This window comes from Rhinoraja longicauda, chromosome 32 (genome assembly GCF_053455715.1).
Source record: "Rhinoraja longicauda isolate Sanriku21f chromosome 32, sRhiLon1.1, whole genome shotgun sequence".
In the NCBI taxonomy this organism is placed as follows: Eukaryota; Metazoa; Chordata; class Chondrichthyes; order Rajiformes; family Arhynchobatidae; genus Rhinoraja; species Rhinoraja longicauda.
Genome location: NC_135984.1, coordinates 2,218,389 through 2,233,856, shown reverse-complemented (window position 1 = coordinate 2,233,856; position 15,468 = coordinate 2,218,389). Strand labels below are relative to the sequence as shown.

General features: G+C 46.4%; 1 protein-coding gene across 1 annotated transcript in view; it reads right to left on the bottom strand.

Annotated features, from left to right (window-relative positions):
• Positions 1-8,848, bottom strand: part of LOC144608652 (ubiquitin-associated and SH3 domain-containing protein B-like) — a 114,513-nt gene extending 105,665 nt beyond the window's left edge. Inside the window, exon 1 of the mRNA XM_078426630.1 lies at positions 8,557-8,848. Within this exon, the coding sequence (XP_078282756.1) occupies positions 8,557-8,687 (131 nt within the window). The 5' untranslated portion in view covers positions 8,688-8,848. The remainder of the gene's footprint in view (positions 1-8,556) is intronic.
• Positions 8,849-15,468: the final 6,620 nt, after the last annotated feature.

Genomic DNA, 15,468 nt, shown 5'->3' with positions numbered 1-15,468 from the left:
TTTAAATATAAATCTACTTCCGTTAACGCAGCTGTGAACTATCATTCTGACCATTAAACCCAAGATGCATTACCAATACTTCCAAATATAATTTACTTGGGGGCCTTTTAGTTTCAGAAACTAAGACACCATGATCACCATTTGACTCCAGGGCGGATGATAGCCAAGCACAGTGGATAATTTCATCTTTTAGTCAATGGGTTTTAAATGGCAGACTGTTTAATTCATACCTAGATCATTGTCACATATTCTCCTTATTCTACTAATGCCGATAATATCATGGTTAAGTCAATAGCAATTCAATTTGAAAACTAATGCTAACAGTCAATTATTTTCGTTTCCTTCATTGTCACCAACAATGTGTTATCACATTGTGTATTTAATAAAGAAAGCCATCCAGTGCTTTCACAAGTCAAAGAGGCACATAGTATGGAATGAACCCCCTTCAGCACAACTCATCCAGGGGTTAAAGGTTTCAAAGCTCTTTTATTATCACATGTACCAATTAAGATGCAGTGATGTTCGTATTAGTGTTCGGGCTATGGGGAGAGGACAGGAGAATGGGGTTGAGAGGGAAAGATAGATCAGCTACAATTGAATGGACTTGATGGGCCGAATGGCCTAATTCAACTCCTAGAACGTACAAACTTAACCTACAACCAATTAGGTCATCCGGCACAGCGTTGATGGGTGGATCGGCGGACAACAGAATTTTGGATGGCCAAGTTTTGGAGAAAGACCAACAATCAATGGACAGTAATAGTTGGGGTGTGAGATAGGGAGGGTTGCCAACTTCCTCACTCTCAAATACGGGACAAGGTGACGTCGCCGCCCCGCATGACCTCACCCAGCCAGCGGCCACGTGCTCCCGCTCCACCAATGGCGGCCTCCCGGGCCAGGCGACCGCCATTGGTGGAGCGGGAGCACGTGGCCGCTGGCTGGGTGAGGTCACGTGGGGCGCGGGGCGGTGACGTCACCCTTTGTCCCTTATTTGGGAGTGAGGAAGTTGGCAACCCTACCAATACAGGACAAGGGCGGTCCTGTACGGGACAAACTAATTTAGCCCAAAATACGGGATGTCCTGGCTAATACGGGACAGTTGGCAACCCTAGAGATAGGGAACCCGTTTCAGAGCTGGCTGAGATGGGTGTTAGGCAGAGTCAGTTTCAAATAGCTTTTTTGGTTAAAATAATATTTGCAACGCTGTTGTTTTGAAACTAGGAAGTACAGAAAGTGCCTGGCGTCAGAGACTTGGAAACAGGATTTCCCCCATTCAGGGGCCGCCCCGGTCTCCTGTCCCAGTACACACTCACTCTTCCCACTGAAACCTCCAATGCTGCAAAAGTTAGCAAACAGATATCTGTCCTTCGCAACAAATGTACAATTTATCCGCTGCTCCTCAGAATAGTCAACACTGGATACAAATCTGCTGCCACTGAAGGCTAGCTTTCTGTGTAACAATGCTTTTTGGGGAATGGAGCTGGTTTTTTTTAAAACAAATGTTTATACTGGATACAGCGATGAAATAATATCGAGGTGTTTCAATAATATCAAGACGAGATTTTAACAGCTTGTAGACATAGAGAGGAATGCTCAAGTTGCCAAGAAGTTAGAGTTCAACAAAAGAAACACATTTTGACAGCAAAATGTTGTAGATAAAATGTGTAACCTTCACAGCAAGGGATGGACAAGAACTCAAAGGTGGACACAGAATGCTGGAGTAACTCAGCGGGACAGGCAGCATCTCTGAAGGGAAGGAATTGGTGATGTTTCGGATTGAGACCCGAAATGTCACACATTCCTTCTCTCCAGAGATGCTGCCTGTCCCACAGAGTTACTCCAGCATTTTGTGTCTATCTTCGATTTAAACCAGCATCTGCAGTTCTTTCCTACACACATTGTCAAGAACTCATCAAGGTCAGTGATAATCGCAAGAATGGTTGACTGGACAAAACTGTGGAATAAAGATGTCTGTGAAAGGAGACGTTGGGAGGAAGACCTGTCTGATATTGACCTATGCTGGAACCGTATCAAAGGCCAAGAGTCCAGAGTGGTTCATTGTCATATGTCCCAGGTAGAACAATGACATTCTTACTTGCAGCAGCACAACACAATATGTAAACATAGTGCCCTGTAAACAATATCATAAACGAGAGTTCAGTGTGTGTGTGCGCGTGCATATGTATATATACACACACCTATATATGTATATATATATATACACATATATATGTATATACACACACACACACACACACATATATATATATACATGGACGTATATATATGCGTGTATATATATATACATGTATATATATACACACACACATGTATATGTATATATGTATATATGTGTATATATATACACACATATGTATATATATATATATACACACACACACACACACACACACACAAGCCTAACTATTCATACCTGCACCAGCTTTTCAGGAACCTTTTCCACCGGCAGGGCTTCTCGTACGACTACGTCTTTGATTGGAATTTATATATATTTTTTAAAATATCTAAACACAGTATAATAAACGAGAAAAAAGTTATGTGCGATATATATATATATATGCACATGCATACACACAGAACTCTTTTCTCGTTTATTATACTGTGTTTATATATATATTTTTAAATATATATACACACACACACACACACACACACAAAAGCTAACAATAGAAACATAGAAAATAGGTGCAGGAGGAGGCCATTTGGCCCTTCAAGACAGCACCACCATTCATTGTGATCATGGCTGATCATCCACAATCATAGTGCAATAATGGAGGTTTATTGGAGGTTGCCGTGTTTAACAGCCTGCAGGAACATTGCAGCTCCTAAAAGCCTTCATTGATCCAAAACGCACAGGTCTTTGAGGAAGAGATTTCCAGAGTTCCGTGAGTCATCAAGCAAAATAATTACTTTCTGAATCAGCTTTGATGCTCGTGATTCTTCCAGGCGTCCCCACTCCAGGACGTTGCTTCTCTCTTTCCACCCCACTGAATCTCTGACTTAAACATCTCAGATCCACGAAAAGGAATATAACCTTGCTACAACTTCATACGTCAACCCAAGAGATCATTCTGATGGTAGACACAAAATGCTGGAGTAACTCAGCAGGCCAGGCAGCATCTCTGGAGAGAAGGAATGGGTGACGTTTCGGATCAAGACCCTTCGAGATCATTCTGATGAATTGACTCAGTGCTTCACATAGTCCCGCCCCCCATGGTCAATACTCTTTTCCCAAAGTTCAGAGTCAAGAACCAAAGTCATTACACCAGACAGGAATTGGTGAATCCCTAGACAATCAATTAATAATTTCTTCATCCTTAAACTCCAGGCCAACACTTGTCACTTGGGAGCGAGGTAGTTGGCAACCCTACGGCGGTCCCGTATGGGACAAACTAATTTAGCCCAAAATACGGGATGTCCCGGCTAATATGGGACAGTTGGCAACCCTAGATATCATTCACACTGCAAGATTAAACAGAGTCGAGGTACATTTGCTGCAATTAATCTGCAATCGACGAGCAGAAAGTTCCATTACCAGAACATGTATGGAGAATATTAATGTGTTCTCAGGGAAACAACAGCGAGGCCACTGCGGGCTCAGACCCCACCATTTTAAAGTCTCCATCACGTGCAAGTCACTCAATTGCAAAAAGCACCCAGCAGAGCATGATTCTAAATTTACCTTAATACCCTGGAGCTGTCACACAGACAGAGAACGCAGAGCTGTGCACTGCTGGGGTGAAGTGGTCCAGGACACGAGGAGCAGGTTAAAGAGATCCACTCACTCCACTGCAGGTAAATCACTGACTTTAGGTGCAATTTGTTCAACAGAGCCAGTGAGCCAAATGACAGCACAAATACCCCTCCCTCTCAAACAGTAGAATAAAGCACTTGCATTTAAATAATCATGCATTTCCCCACCTTGGGTCCCAAAGCTGAAGAAGGGTCTCGACCCGAAACGTCACCCATTCCTTCTCTCCCGAGATGCTGCCTGACCTGCTGAGTTACTCCAGCATTTTGTGAATAAATACCTTGGGTCCCAAAGCAGCCTTTCAGCCAACAAAACCGTTTTGAAGGCCAGTTGCAGTTATAGGAAATCAATCTTCACACACTGATGCCCCATGGTCAGATCTGTGATAATCATCTCAGCTGGTTTAGTGAAGTTACCAGATAAACAAATGTGGGTTGGGTCCCCAGGGAAGACCCTCCCCCATAAAATTAAACACCAGTGGACATAAACATTCACAGAGTGTAAATGAAGCCCCAGATTAAAAACACACCTGAAAGCTGATGGTTTTGGCAGAGCGGCACTCTGCTGGTGGGTCACAACATGCTGGAGTAACTCAGCGGGTCAGGCAGCATCTAGGAGAGAGGGAATGGGTGACGTTTCGGGTCGAGACCCATCTTCAGACTGATGTCAGGGGAGGGGGCGGGACAAAGAAAGGATGTAGTTGGAGACAGGAAGACAGTGGGAGGACTGGGAAGGGGAGGGGAAAGAGGAGCTATCTGAAGTTAGAGAAATCAATGTTCATACCGCTGGGCTGTAAGCTGCCCAAAGGAAACATGAGGTGCTGTTCCTCCAATTTGCAGTGGGCCTCACTAGGACAATGGAGGAGGCCCATGACAGAAAGGTCAGACTGGGAGTGGGAGGGGGAGTTGAAGTGCTGAGCCACCGGGAGATCAGGTTGGTTAAGGCGGACTGAGCGAAGGAAATGACTGAAGCCTTGACTGAATGGCGGAGTAGACTTGATGGGCCTAATGGCCTAATTCTGCACCTGAACCGTATGAATTTATTCCGCAAGTTATCAGAGACCACACCTCAGCCCTTCATGAAGTGGAAACGGAACGACAAGGAGCAGAGGTGGCAGTGGGCGCATTAAATGCGTCAGGAAAATCGCTGCTGGCGAGCAGGAGGCACGCCCCGGTCTGAAACGCAACCACCGTGGAAACTCTGCTCAACCACAAAGCAGCAATTCCTGCTAACATTTCAGAATATTCTAGAACGTTTTGGAATGCACTCAGTAACAGCGTGCGCACAATGCAAAATAGCAAGATCATTCTCTAGTGATAAATTGCAAATCCCGAAGGTCATGCACATCGACATCAGGCAACAAACAATTCCCATCACACTGAGCGCACCATCCATTTAAAGGAAATTGCAAGTCGTGTGACCCAAGGCTGTACAAAGTGATACTCTGATGCAGGTTTTTAATCTTGCGTGTGTGCAAGACTAGTGGATTTAACTTGAAAAAATAGTAAACATGGACAAAATGCAAACACATGTGCCAGTAACTGAAACTCCATGAACTGCATAATAAAAATAAATTAATTTCTATACAACTTTACAGAACAGACTCTTGAGATAGACACAAAAAGCTGGAATAACTCAGCGGGTCAGGCAGCATCTCTGGAGAGAAGGAATAGGTGACGTTTCAGGTTGAAGGGTCTCAACCCAAAATGTCACCCATTCCTCCTCTCCAGAGATGCTGTCTGACACGCCGAGTTACTCCAGCTTTTTGTGTCTATCTTCAGTGAAAACCAGCATCTGCCGTTCCTTCCTGCACAGATACTCTGGAGACCCGAGTCCACATGCAGGTTTTGTCATTGGTCTCATGCATGTGCTCTGTCCCATAGCTCTGAGTTTCCCTTTTTCAATGTTAAATGGATGTAGGGGTTTGGGGTGAGTGCAGAAAAGCAACACTGCATCTAATTGTAGACACAGCCCAGGCCATCATACAAGCCAACCCGACACCTCACGCTGCCTCGGCAAGGCCAGCAGCATAATCAAGGTTGAGTCGCACCCTGGCCACTCCCTCTTCTCCCCTCTCCCATCGGGCAAAAGGTATTGAAGTGTGAAAACACACACCTCCAGATTCAGGGGCAGTTTCTTCCCAGCTGTTATCAGGCAACCAAACCATCCTACCACAACCAGAGAGCAGTCCTGAACTACTATCCACCTCATTGGTGACCCTCAGACTATCCTAGATCGGACTTTGCTGCCATTTCCTTGCACTAAACTTTATTACCTGATCATGTATCTATACACAGTAAATGCGTTGATTGTAATCATGTATTGTCTTTCTGCTGACTGGTTAGCACGCAACAAAAAGCTTTTCCCTGTACCTCGGTACACGTACAATAAGCTAAACTGACTGAGATAAAAGATCAGCTGTGATCCCACGACATGGCAGCTCAGGTCCCAGAGGGGAATCGTTCCACTGTTGCCTCAGACACTTATGTTCCAATATGTCCAACACAACTTTGAAAGATACAACCGAATCTGCCTTCGCCACACGCTCACACATAAAGTGTCTGCACATTTCACATGGCCATTTGTGGAAACTTACTCCACAAATATTGACCATTGCTACGTTAGGGCATGGACTACACTTAGAAAAGAACTTCACTGGCCATACCGCTGTGACGGGCACAATAGAAATGTCAGGGGATGTCTACCATCCTCCCTTGAAAAACCTCTCTCATCTTCCATTGTTTCTTTTTGTCATTTATCCCAAATCTGCCCCATCCCGATTCTGTTCTGCCCCAGAAGACACGGATTAGTGACCCCATGAAACTCTTGACCCTTTGGTTGAAACCCCATGGGTACAATCACAACCCACCAAAAAATGTTTCTTCTTTCTGAAAAGGTAGCAAGAACTTTGAGAACTAATGCAAGATTTTTTTTTTAAATGGGGAGGGGAGAGATAATGAAACTATAAAGGATCCTTCAAAATTTAAAGGAAACCATTTAATAACATTTGCATGGGTGATTTGGTGAGTGTTATACAGACTGGTCCTTGCATTGCCAAATAACTGCTTGGCTGGCAATGGGGAGAAGCTGCCTTCACCTTTATAAAAGCCATTCTGAGGTGCAACGAAGAGGTTTCTGTGGATGCTTTTGGGATTCGTGTCGTAGCCAAGGCATTCCCGTTCATTTCGAGGGGTGAGTTTTTCCACACAGCGGGTGGTGGGTGTATGGAGCGAGCTGCCGGAGGAGGTAGTTGAGGCTGGGACTATCACAACGCTTAAGAGACATTTGGACAGGTACATGGATAGGACAGGGTTGGAGGGTTATGGACCAAGCGCAGGCAAGTGAGACTAGTGTAGCTGGGGTATTTATTCACAAAGTGCTGGAGTAACTCAGCAGGTCGGGCAGCATCTTGGGAGAGAAGGAATGGGTGACTTCTTCAGTCTGAAGAAGGGTCTCGACCCGAAACGTCACCCATTCCTTCTCTCCCGAGATGCTGCCCGACCTGCTGAGTTACTCCAGCATTTTGTGAATAAATACCTTCGATTTGTACCAGCATCTGCAGTTATTTTCTTATACTAGTGTAGCTGGGACATTGTTGGCCGGTGTGGGCAAGTTGGGCCGAAGGGCCTGTTTCCACACTGAATCACCCTATGACCCATTGCAGATACAGCTAACTGTATTGCGAATAAAACTCACGTGTCGGTTTGGGGAGAATGTCCGGTCATGTATAATGTGATTGTTGATCATTAACATCATTCACACAGCCTTGAAATAAGCAGGCGTTGGGTGCAAGGGTAAGCGGTTACTGAGTAGGACAGACTGGGCCTCAACAGCTGATACAGACTGGGTCTCAACGTAGTTACACAATCTCCCCTCCAACGATACACACACCCACTGTCCGCGGTCAGACACAACGTTAACACTGCAACCTCACTACTCCCACCGCCTCTGAAACTGCCTGGGACTAACTCCCATCTCCCTGTGCTGTGTGCAGGCCAGAGTTTCGCTCTGGTATTTATACCACAGTGTGTGTGTGTGTTGGGGGAAAGAGAGCGAGAGAAAAAAGGGAGAGAGGGAGAGAGAGAGAGAGAGAGAGAGAGAGAGCCGTTCCTTTCTCAAACCCTTTCCTTTTCATTAACAAAATGTAAAAGATGACAAAGCGGGCGGGTGGGTGGGTGGGGAGAGCGGCGGCAGAAACATTCCGCTAATTCATCACCCGGCGTTTTGGGAGCATTTTCTGCAATTTGAAAACCAGCCTCTAAACCTCTAGGCCGTGTGGCAAGTCTGGGCAAAGCCAGTGGTTGTAACAGAAATTAAATGTTGCAAACACGCACATCGCCATTTGGATCCAGTTACAGCACGGAGCGAATACCACACGCCAAGTGTAGACACAGAGAGATACAGATAAAGAGAGAGAGAGAGAGAGAGAGAGAGAGAGAGAGAGAGATAAACACAGAGACACAGACAGAGAGAGAAAGATACAGATAAACACAGAGACACAGAGATACACAGATAAACACACACAGAGTTACAGACAAACAGAGATACAGATAGACACAGACACACAGAGACACAGAGAGAGTGTAAGAAAATAACTGCAGATGCTGGTACAAATCGACGGTATTTATTCACAAAATGCTGGAGTAACTCAGCAGGTCAGGCAGCATCTCAGGAGAGAAGGAACGTTTCGGGTCGAGACCCTTCTTCAGACACAGAGAGAGACACAGAGACACAGATTGACACAGAGAGAGATACAGAGACACAGATAAACTCGTGCAACTTACGCTCTGCCTTTCGGGAATCCCATTGATAAAAAGACATCGAGAGTTGACCCGTGTTTGACGGTGACGGGGCGGTTCTGGCGATTCTTTCTGGGCACAACTTTACTGTACATCTCCTCTTCTTTGGTCGCCATGGTGTGGGCCGGGCGGGATCACAGTGGCATTATAGTGAGCAGGAGTGAAACACACAGCCACACTCAGTAAGTAAGCAGCCAGCCGGCCGGCCTCTCCCCTCCTCACCTCCCTCACCCTTCCCTCTCTCTCCTTCTCTTCTCCTCCTCCTTCTCCTCCTCCTTCTCCTTCTCCTCCTCCTCCTCCTCTCTCTCTCCCCTCTCTTGTCCCCTCTCCAGGTTCACAGGCAGCTCTCGGCCGTCGCCACTGTCAGTCCGGCCCTGCAACAGATATATATATTTTCCACCCCGCGGGAGGGAGGGAGGGAGGGAGGGAGGAGCGCCGGCCCCAGCGCGTCATTCAAGCCGCCAAACTCTCCAGTAACTGGCTGATTTATGAATGAGTCGGAGCGCCCCCCAGCCTGGCCCGGCATCGCCCATCACTCCTCCCCTCCTCTCTTACTCTCCTCTCCCCCCTTTCCCCTTCATCCTCATCCTGCTCCCCTCCTCCCCCTCCCCTCCTCCCCCTCCCCCCTATCCCTTTCCCCTTCATCCTCATCCTGCTCCCCTCCTCCCCCTCCCCTCCTCCCCCTCCCCCTATCCCTTTCCCCTTCATCCTCATCCTGCTCCCCTCCTCCCCCTCCCCTCCTCCCCCTCCCCCCTATCCCTTTCCCCTTCCCTCTCCCCCCTTTCCCTCCATCCCTTTCCCCTCCCCCTTTCCCCCACCTCTCCCCCTTTCCCCTCCCTCTCCCCCTTCCCCCTCCCTCCCCCCCCCCTTCCCCTTCCTCCCCACATCATCCCGCGGTGTCAGATCATTTTATTGGAACCCAGAGTGTAATCCGGGCCCACTTACACACTCAATCACTCACACACTCACTCTCTCACACACACACTCACTCTCTCTCTCACACACACTCACTCACTTTCACACTCACACTCACTCACACTCTCACACACACACTCACTCACACTCACACACACACTGACACTCTCTCACACACATACACACTCACTCTCTCACACACTCACTCACTCACACACACACTCTCACACACACTCACTCACACACACACTGACACTCTCTCACACACATACACACTCACTCTCTCACACACTCACTCACACACACACACCACTCACTCACTCACACTCACACTCCCCGTACACTAACCTACACACACTATAGACAATTATTTTACAACTTACCGAAGCCAATTAACCTACCAACCTGCAGGTCTTTGGAGTGTGGGAGGAAACCAGAGCACCCGGAGAAAACCCACGCAGTCACAGGGAGAACGTACAAACACCCGTAGTCAGGATGGAACCCGGGTCCTTGGCAATGTAAGGCAGCAGCTCTACCACTGCGCCACTGTGCAGCCATGATTAATCTTTGCACTAATGTCTTTTTTTGCAGTCTTTTCCCTTGCACTATCTTGTAGAATGAACGTAAAATATATTCTCTGAGAATCTAACAGAGGGTGAATAAAGTGGAATTAATGCTTGGGGTGCATTTAGATTTTCCAATAGTCTTTGAGAAGAGGGTGAACTGGATGCACAGACGACCAAACCTCCAGTGGAGCTGGGCCCTTTACAATGCCGTTGGAAAGGGAATGCAAGGATATTAACCCGGTGTTAATGAAGGAACAGCGATCTGTGTGATTTGCAAATGATGCCACTGCTCGGTAGCACTATGTCAGAGTTGGCAGAGCCACTGCCTCTCAGCTCCACTCAGACTCTGCTTCTGTCCTATGTCTTTTAGACCTGCAGCTCCGTTCAGACTCGTTCTAACCTGACCTCTGTGGCTGCCTGTGTTGAACTTCTCCCTGTAACTGTGTGTTTCCTCAGGATTCTCCTGCTTCCTCCCGCACTCCAAAGACGCCTGTGTTGGTAGGTTTATTGGCCACTGTATACCGACCGCTCTGGGTGTGTGGGTGAACGGTGCAATACGGGGAGCATGAGTTGCAGGGATATTAATCGGTGAATAGATTTGTTTTGTGAGCAGTCAAAGGCCTGATGGGTCTCAGAGCCTCCTGCTGTCATGAGGAAATAGGTGCCAACTGATCTCACTTACTACATGGTTAAGATCAGGGGGTTAGAAACATTGCAGGCAGAGTATTTGCACACAGCTCTAACTTCACCCTACAACTCCAGCAGATCAATGTAAGAGGGGAGGTCAGAAGTTTTTGTTCATTGAGACCAGCTTTCATTTAAACCTCCCCTACAAATCCTAAGTAAAATTGTGCTGGATCAGACCAAACGCAGGCAGATGGGAATAGTGTAGATGGGCACGTTAGTCAGTGTGGACAAGTTGGGCCAAGGAGCCTGTTTCCACGTTGCATGACTATGACTCTGTGGGGCTCTGACTTTAACACACTCACAGCCTTAAGAGCAAAGCTGGTGATAAAGCCTCATCTCCACTGGAATCTGTGTGGCATTTATTTACAGCTCCCAAATATCCCAATACCCAGGGACATTTAAATGCTTTTGATATTACTCTAAAATCTAAATTATTATAAAAAATAATGATTGTTTAAACAACAAAAAAGAAAGCAAATTAAAAATGATATATGGAGACTCACGACCTTTAAGACGTATCTAGACCAGCTGAGATCTACACTTAGAAGGACATGGACCAAGTGCTTATAAATTGAATTGGTGCAGATGGTTGGCATGGATATGGTGGGCCGAAGGAATTGTTTCTGTGCCATGTGATTCTGTTCATATATCAATAATGAAAAATTAATGGAACATTATTTGAAAAAAGCCCTGTGGAAATGAATGGGGGGAGGGAGAGGAAGGGGGTGGTATTTGATCCTCTGCCTAACTGGGCTTGTACTGAATCAGAGAAGTATTGGTATTAAATGAGGATGGGTCATGACCCAAAACTTCACCCATTCCATCTCTCCAGAGATGCTGCCTGACCCGCTGAGTTACTCCAGCGTTTTGTGTCTATATTTGATTGAAACCAGCATCCGCAGTTTTTTCCTGCACAACTATTGGTATTGGTTTATTACTGTCCTGTGTACTGAGATACGGTGAGAAGCTCCATGTATGGGCACAGGAAAGGAAACTGCAGATGCTGGTTTAAATCGAAGGTAGACACAAAGTGCTGGAGTACCTCAGCGGGTCAGGCAGCATCTCTGGAGAGAAGGAATAGGTGACGTTTCGGGTCGAGACTCTTCTGAAGAAGGGTCTCGACCCGAAGCATCACCCATTCCTTCTCTCCGGAGATGCTGCCCGACCCGCTGAGTTACTCCAGCATGGATGGGTACATGTGGATCGCCAGTGTAATTGTGGGCATTATGATATGGCAGGTCTTCACTGTCAGGTGGAGAGGTGACAGATATGACTGTGACTGGTCATCCAGTGAGCCCAGACTTGTTGCCAGAGTCACTCTTACCAGCCTGGGTTAGGGTAAGGGCTGGAGGTTTTGGAGTGAACTGCCCACCACAACCAGCATTATTCACCCCATTTAAGTTGTCAACACCAACTATTTTTTATGGTATATCTCACACCTCTCCTGCAAGATTATACATGACATATATATTAATCCTGATCATGTGAGTACTAGGAGACGCACGAGATAGACACAAAGTACTGGAGTAACTCAACGAGTCAGGCAGCATCTCTGGCGATAAAGGATGGGAGACATTTTGGATCAGGGCTCTTCTTCAGATCATGAGACCTTATCATGAAGATTGAAGTCCAAAATGGAGAGGACCACTGGGCTGGTAGTCAGTCGTATCTACACTCATCCAAATTACAAGCACTTGGTCCATGTCCCTCTAAGTGTTGATCTCGCCTTGTCTAGGTATTTCTTAAAAATCTCCATATATCATTTTTAATTTGCTTTATTTTTTGTTGTTATTTAAACGATCATTATTTTTGTAATGGTTCAGAGTAATATCAATAGCATTTAAATGTCCCTGGTTATTGGGATATTTAGGAGCTGTAAATAAAAGCCACACAGGTTTTCAGTAGAGATGAGGCTGTAAATAAAATGGATGAGTTTTATACTTATTACTGTGAGGCAATGAAGCCATTTAAAGCTCAACAATGGCTGAGATCAGTTTGCTCAGTAGAGATACTGTCACTACAGAGTATCATCCTTAATACAATAGCTCCATTGTGAACAGGTACAGGGAGCAGCGTCTCTCATTTCCTATTCAACAGCACCTTGGCTTTAAGGCACTACCTGAGAAAAGAGTCAAGGCTCTAAAATTATTTTTGGGTAAAAATGTTACGGCACAAATTAGCCGTGGTGTTATTGAGGTCTGAAGAATGGTCTCGACCCGAAACGTCACCCATTCCTTCTCTCCAGAGATGCTGCCTGACCCGTTGAGTTACTCCAGCATTTTGTGATACTTTCGTGGTGTTATTGAAGAGCTCAAGGGGCCAAATAGTCGAGTGTTTATTAATGGCATTATATTCCATAGGGAATTGAAGCAATTGACTACTATCTACCTCATTGGTGACCCTCGCACTATCCTTGATTAGACTTTGCTGGCTTTACATTGCACTAAACGTTATTCCCTTCTCATGCACCTATACACTGTAAATGGATCGATTGTAATCATGTATTGTCTTTCCTCTGACTGGATAGGATGCAACAAAAGCATTTCACTGTACCTCGGTACACGTGACAATAAGCTAAACTGAATTAAACTAATCTAAGCTGAACCTCCCTCCACCTGAAGCCATTGGGACTGGTGACACTAGACTTGGGATCCCAAAGGCCTTTTGTAATTGAGTCACTGCTGCAATTGCAGCCATGTTTACCAGCTGGGAAAGCTGCCTAATGTGGTGCTAATGTGCTCCCTTTAGCTGATCTTGAGTGGAATCTGAATGCAAAGAGTCAAAAGGAAGTATTTGTCAAGTTGTGCTGGGGTGCGTAAGGTCATTGATGTGGATGTTTCACGAGTGGTGGCTGTGACCTCCAGACTCAGTGTTTGTGCTCAGTGTAAATGGGCCCATTGTTAGTGGGGATGACATCAGCTCTGGAGCTAGAGTCATATCCAGGGCAGGGGAGATGAACCACTGAAACACTGATGTCAGCGTACCATCGGCAATCTGTTCTGATACGATACGATAGAACTTTATTTATCCCAGGAGGGAAATTGATCTGCCAACAGTAACAAAAACACAGAATACATGAAACATGAAATTAAAGTGATGAGTGGAAGGGATTGGGGGATGTGCAAAGATTGGGGGGGGGGGGGGGGGGGAGGGGGGGGGGGGGAGGAGAGTCAGTCTCAGTCTACCCCACGACAGGAGGTGTTGTAAAGGTTGATAGCCACAGGGAAGAAGGATCTCCTGTGGCCTTCTGTACTGCATCTTGGTGGGACCAGTCTGTTGCTGAAGGGCCTTTGAGATGGGATGGTGAAGGATGGGAGAAGGAATGGAGGGTCTTTGACCCCAAACATTAACTCTCTTTCTCTTTCCACAGATGCTGCCTGACCCGCTGAGAGTCTCTGGCATTTTCTGCTTGTGTTTCGAGATGTGAAGAGGCCCAGTTGCCAGTCACCTTAATGTGGAATGGGGAGCCCTCTGGAGGTGGCAGAGAGAAGGACCATGTAGAAACAGGAAATGGAGACACCAGAGGCGACATTTGCTGGAATCTGGAGCACAAATGTAGTGTCAGGAGGAACTCAGTGGGTGAAGCAGAGCTTGTGGGTGGAAAACACCTGTGGACGTTGTAGATCAATCCCCTAGGTGGATTGATCCATGCCTGACTTTCGTATTGCTTACCTGATCCAGGATCCATGCCTGGTTTTGGTAGTGTTACCTGTATTATGCTGCTAATTAAATTCGTTTCACTTTGTAACCATGCAGAGGTTTTCTCACTTGCTCTCTGCATTGTATTTGTAATAAAAACGGTTATATAGAAGTTAAACGATTTGTGGAAATCTACACTTAGACAATAGACAATAGGTGCAGGAGGAGGCCATTCGGCCCTTCGAGCCAGCACCGCCATTCAATGTGATCATGGCTGATCATTCTCAATCAGTACCCCGTTCCTGCCTTCTCCCCATACCCCCTGACTCCGCTATCCTTAAGAGCTCTATCTAGCTCTCTCTTGAATGCATTCAGAGAATTGGCCTCCACTGCCTTCTGAGGCAGAGAATTCCACAGATTCACAACTCTCTGACTGAAAAAGTTTTTCCTCATCTCTGTTCTAAATGGCTTACCCTTATTCTTAAACTGTGGCCCCTGGTTCTGGACTCCCCCAACATTGGGAACATGTTTCCTGCCTCTAACGTGTCCAACCCCTTAATAATCTTATACGTTTCAATAAGATCCCCTCTCATCCTTCTAAATTCCAGTGTATACAAGCCTAGTAGCTCCAGTCTTTCAACATATGACAGTCCCGCCATTCCGGGAATTAACCTAGTAAACCTACGCTGCACGCCCTCAATAGCAAGAATTTACAGACGTTTCACAGAAAGCCCAGATCAGTTCACTAGCCTGGATGGGTACATGTGGATCGTCAGTGGATCACAACTGACTGGCCTCAGTCTCACCAATCCAACATCTCTGGGCAGCACAGAGGCACAGTTGCTGCCTCACAGCGCCAGAGACCCGGGTTCGATCCTGACTATGGATGCTGTCTGTACGGAGTTTGTACCTTCTCCCTGTGACCTGCGTGGGTTTTCTCCAGGTGCTCTGGTTTCCTCCCACATTCCAAAGCCGTACAGCTCTTGAGATTAATTGGCTTTGGTAAATATTGTAAATTGTCCCTAGTGTGTGTCGGATGGTGTCAGTGTGCGGGGATCGCTGGTCGGCGCGGACTCGGTGGGCAGAAGGC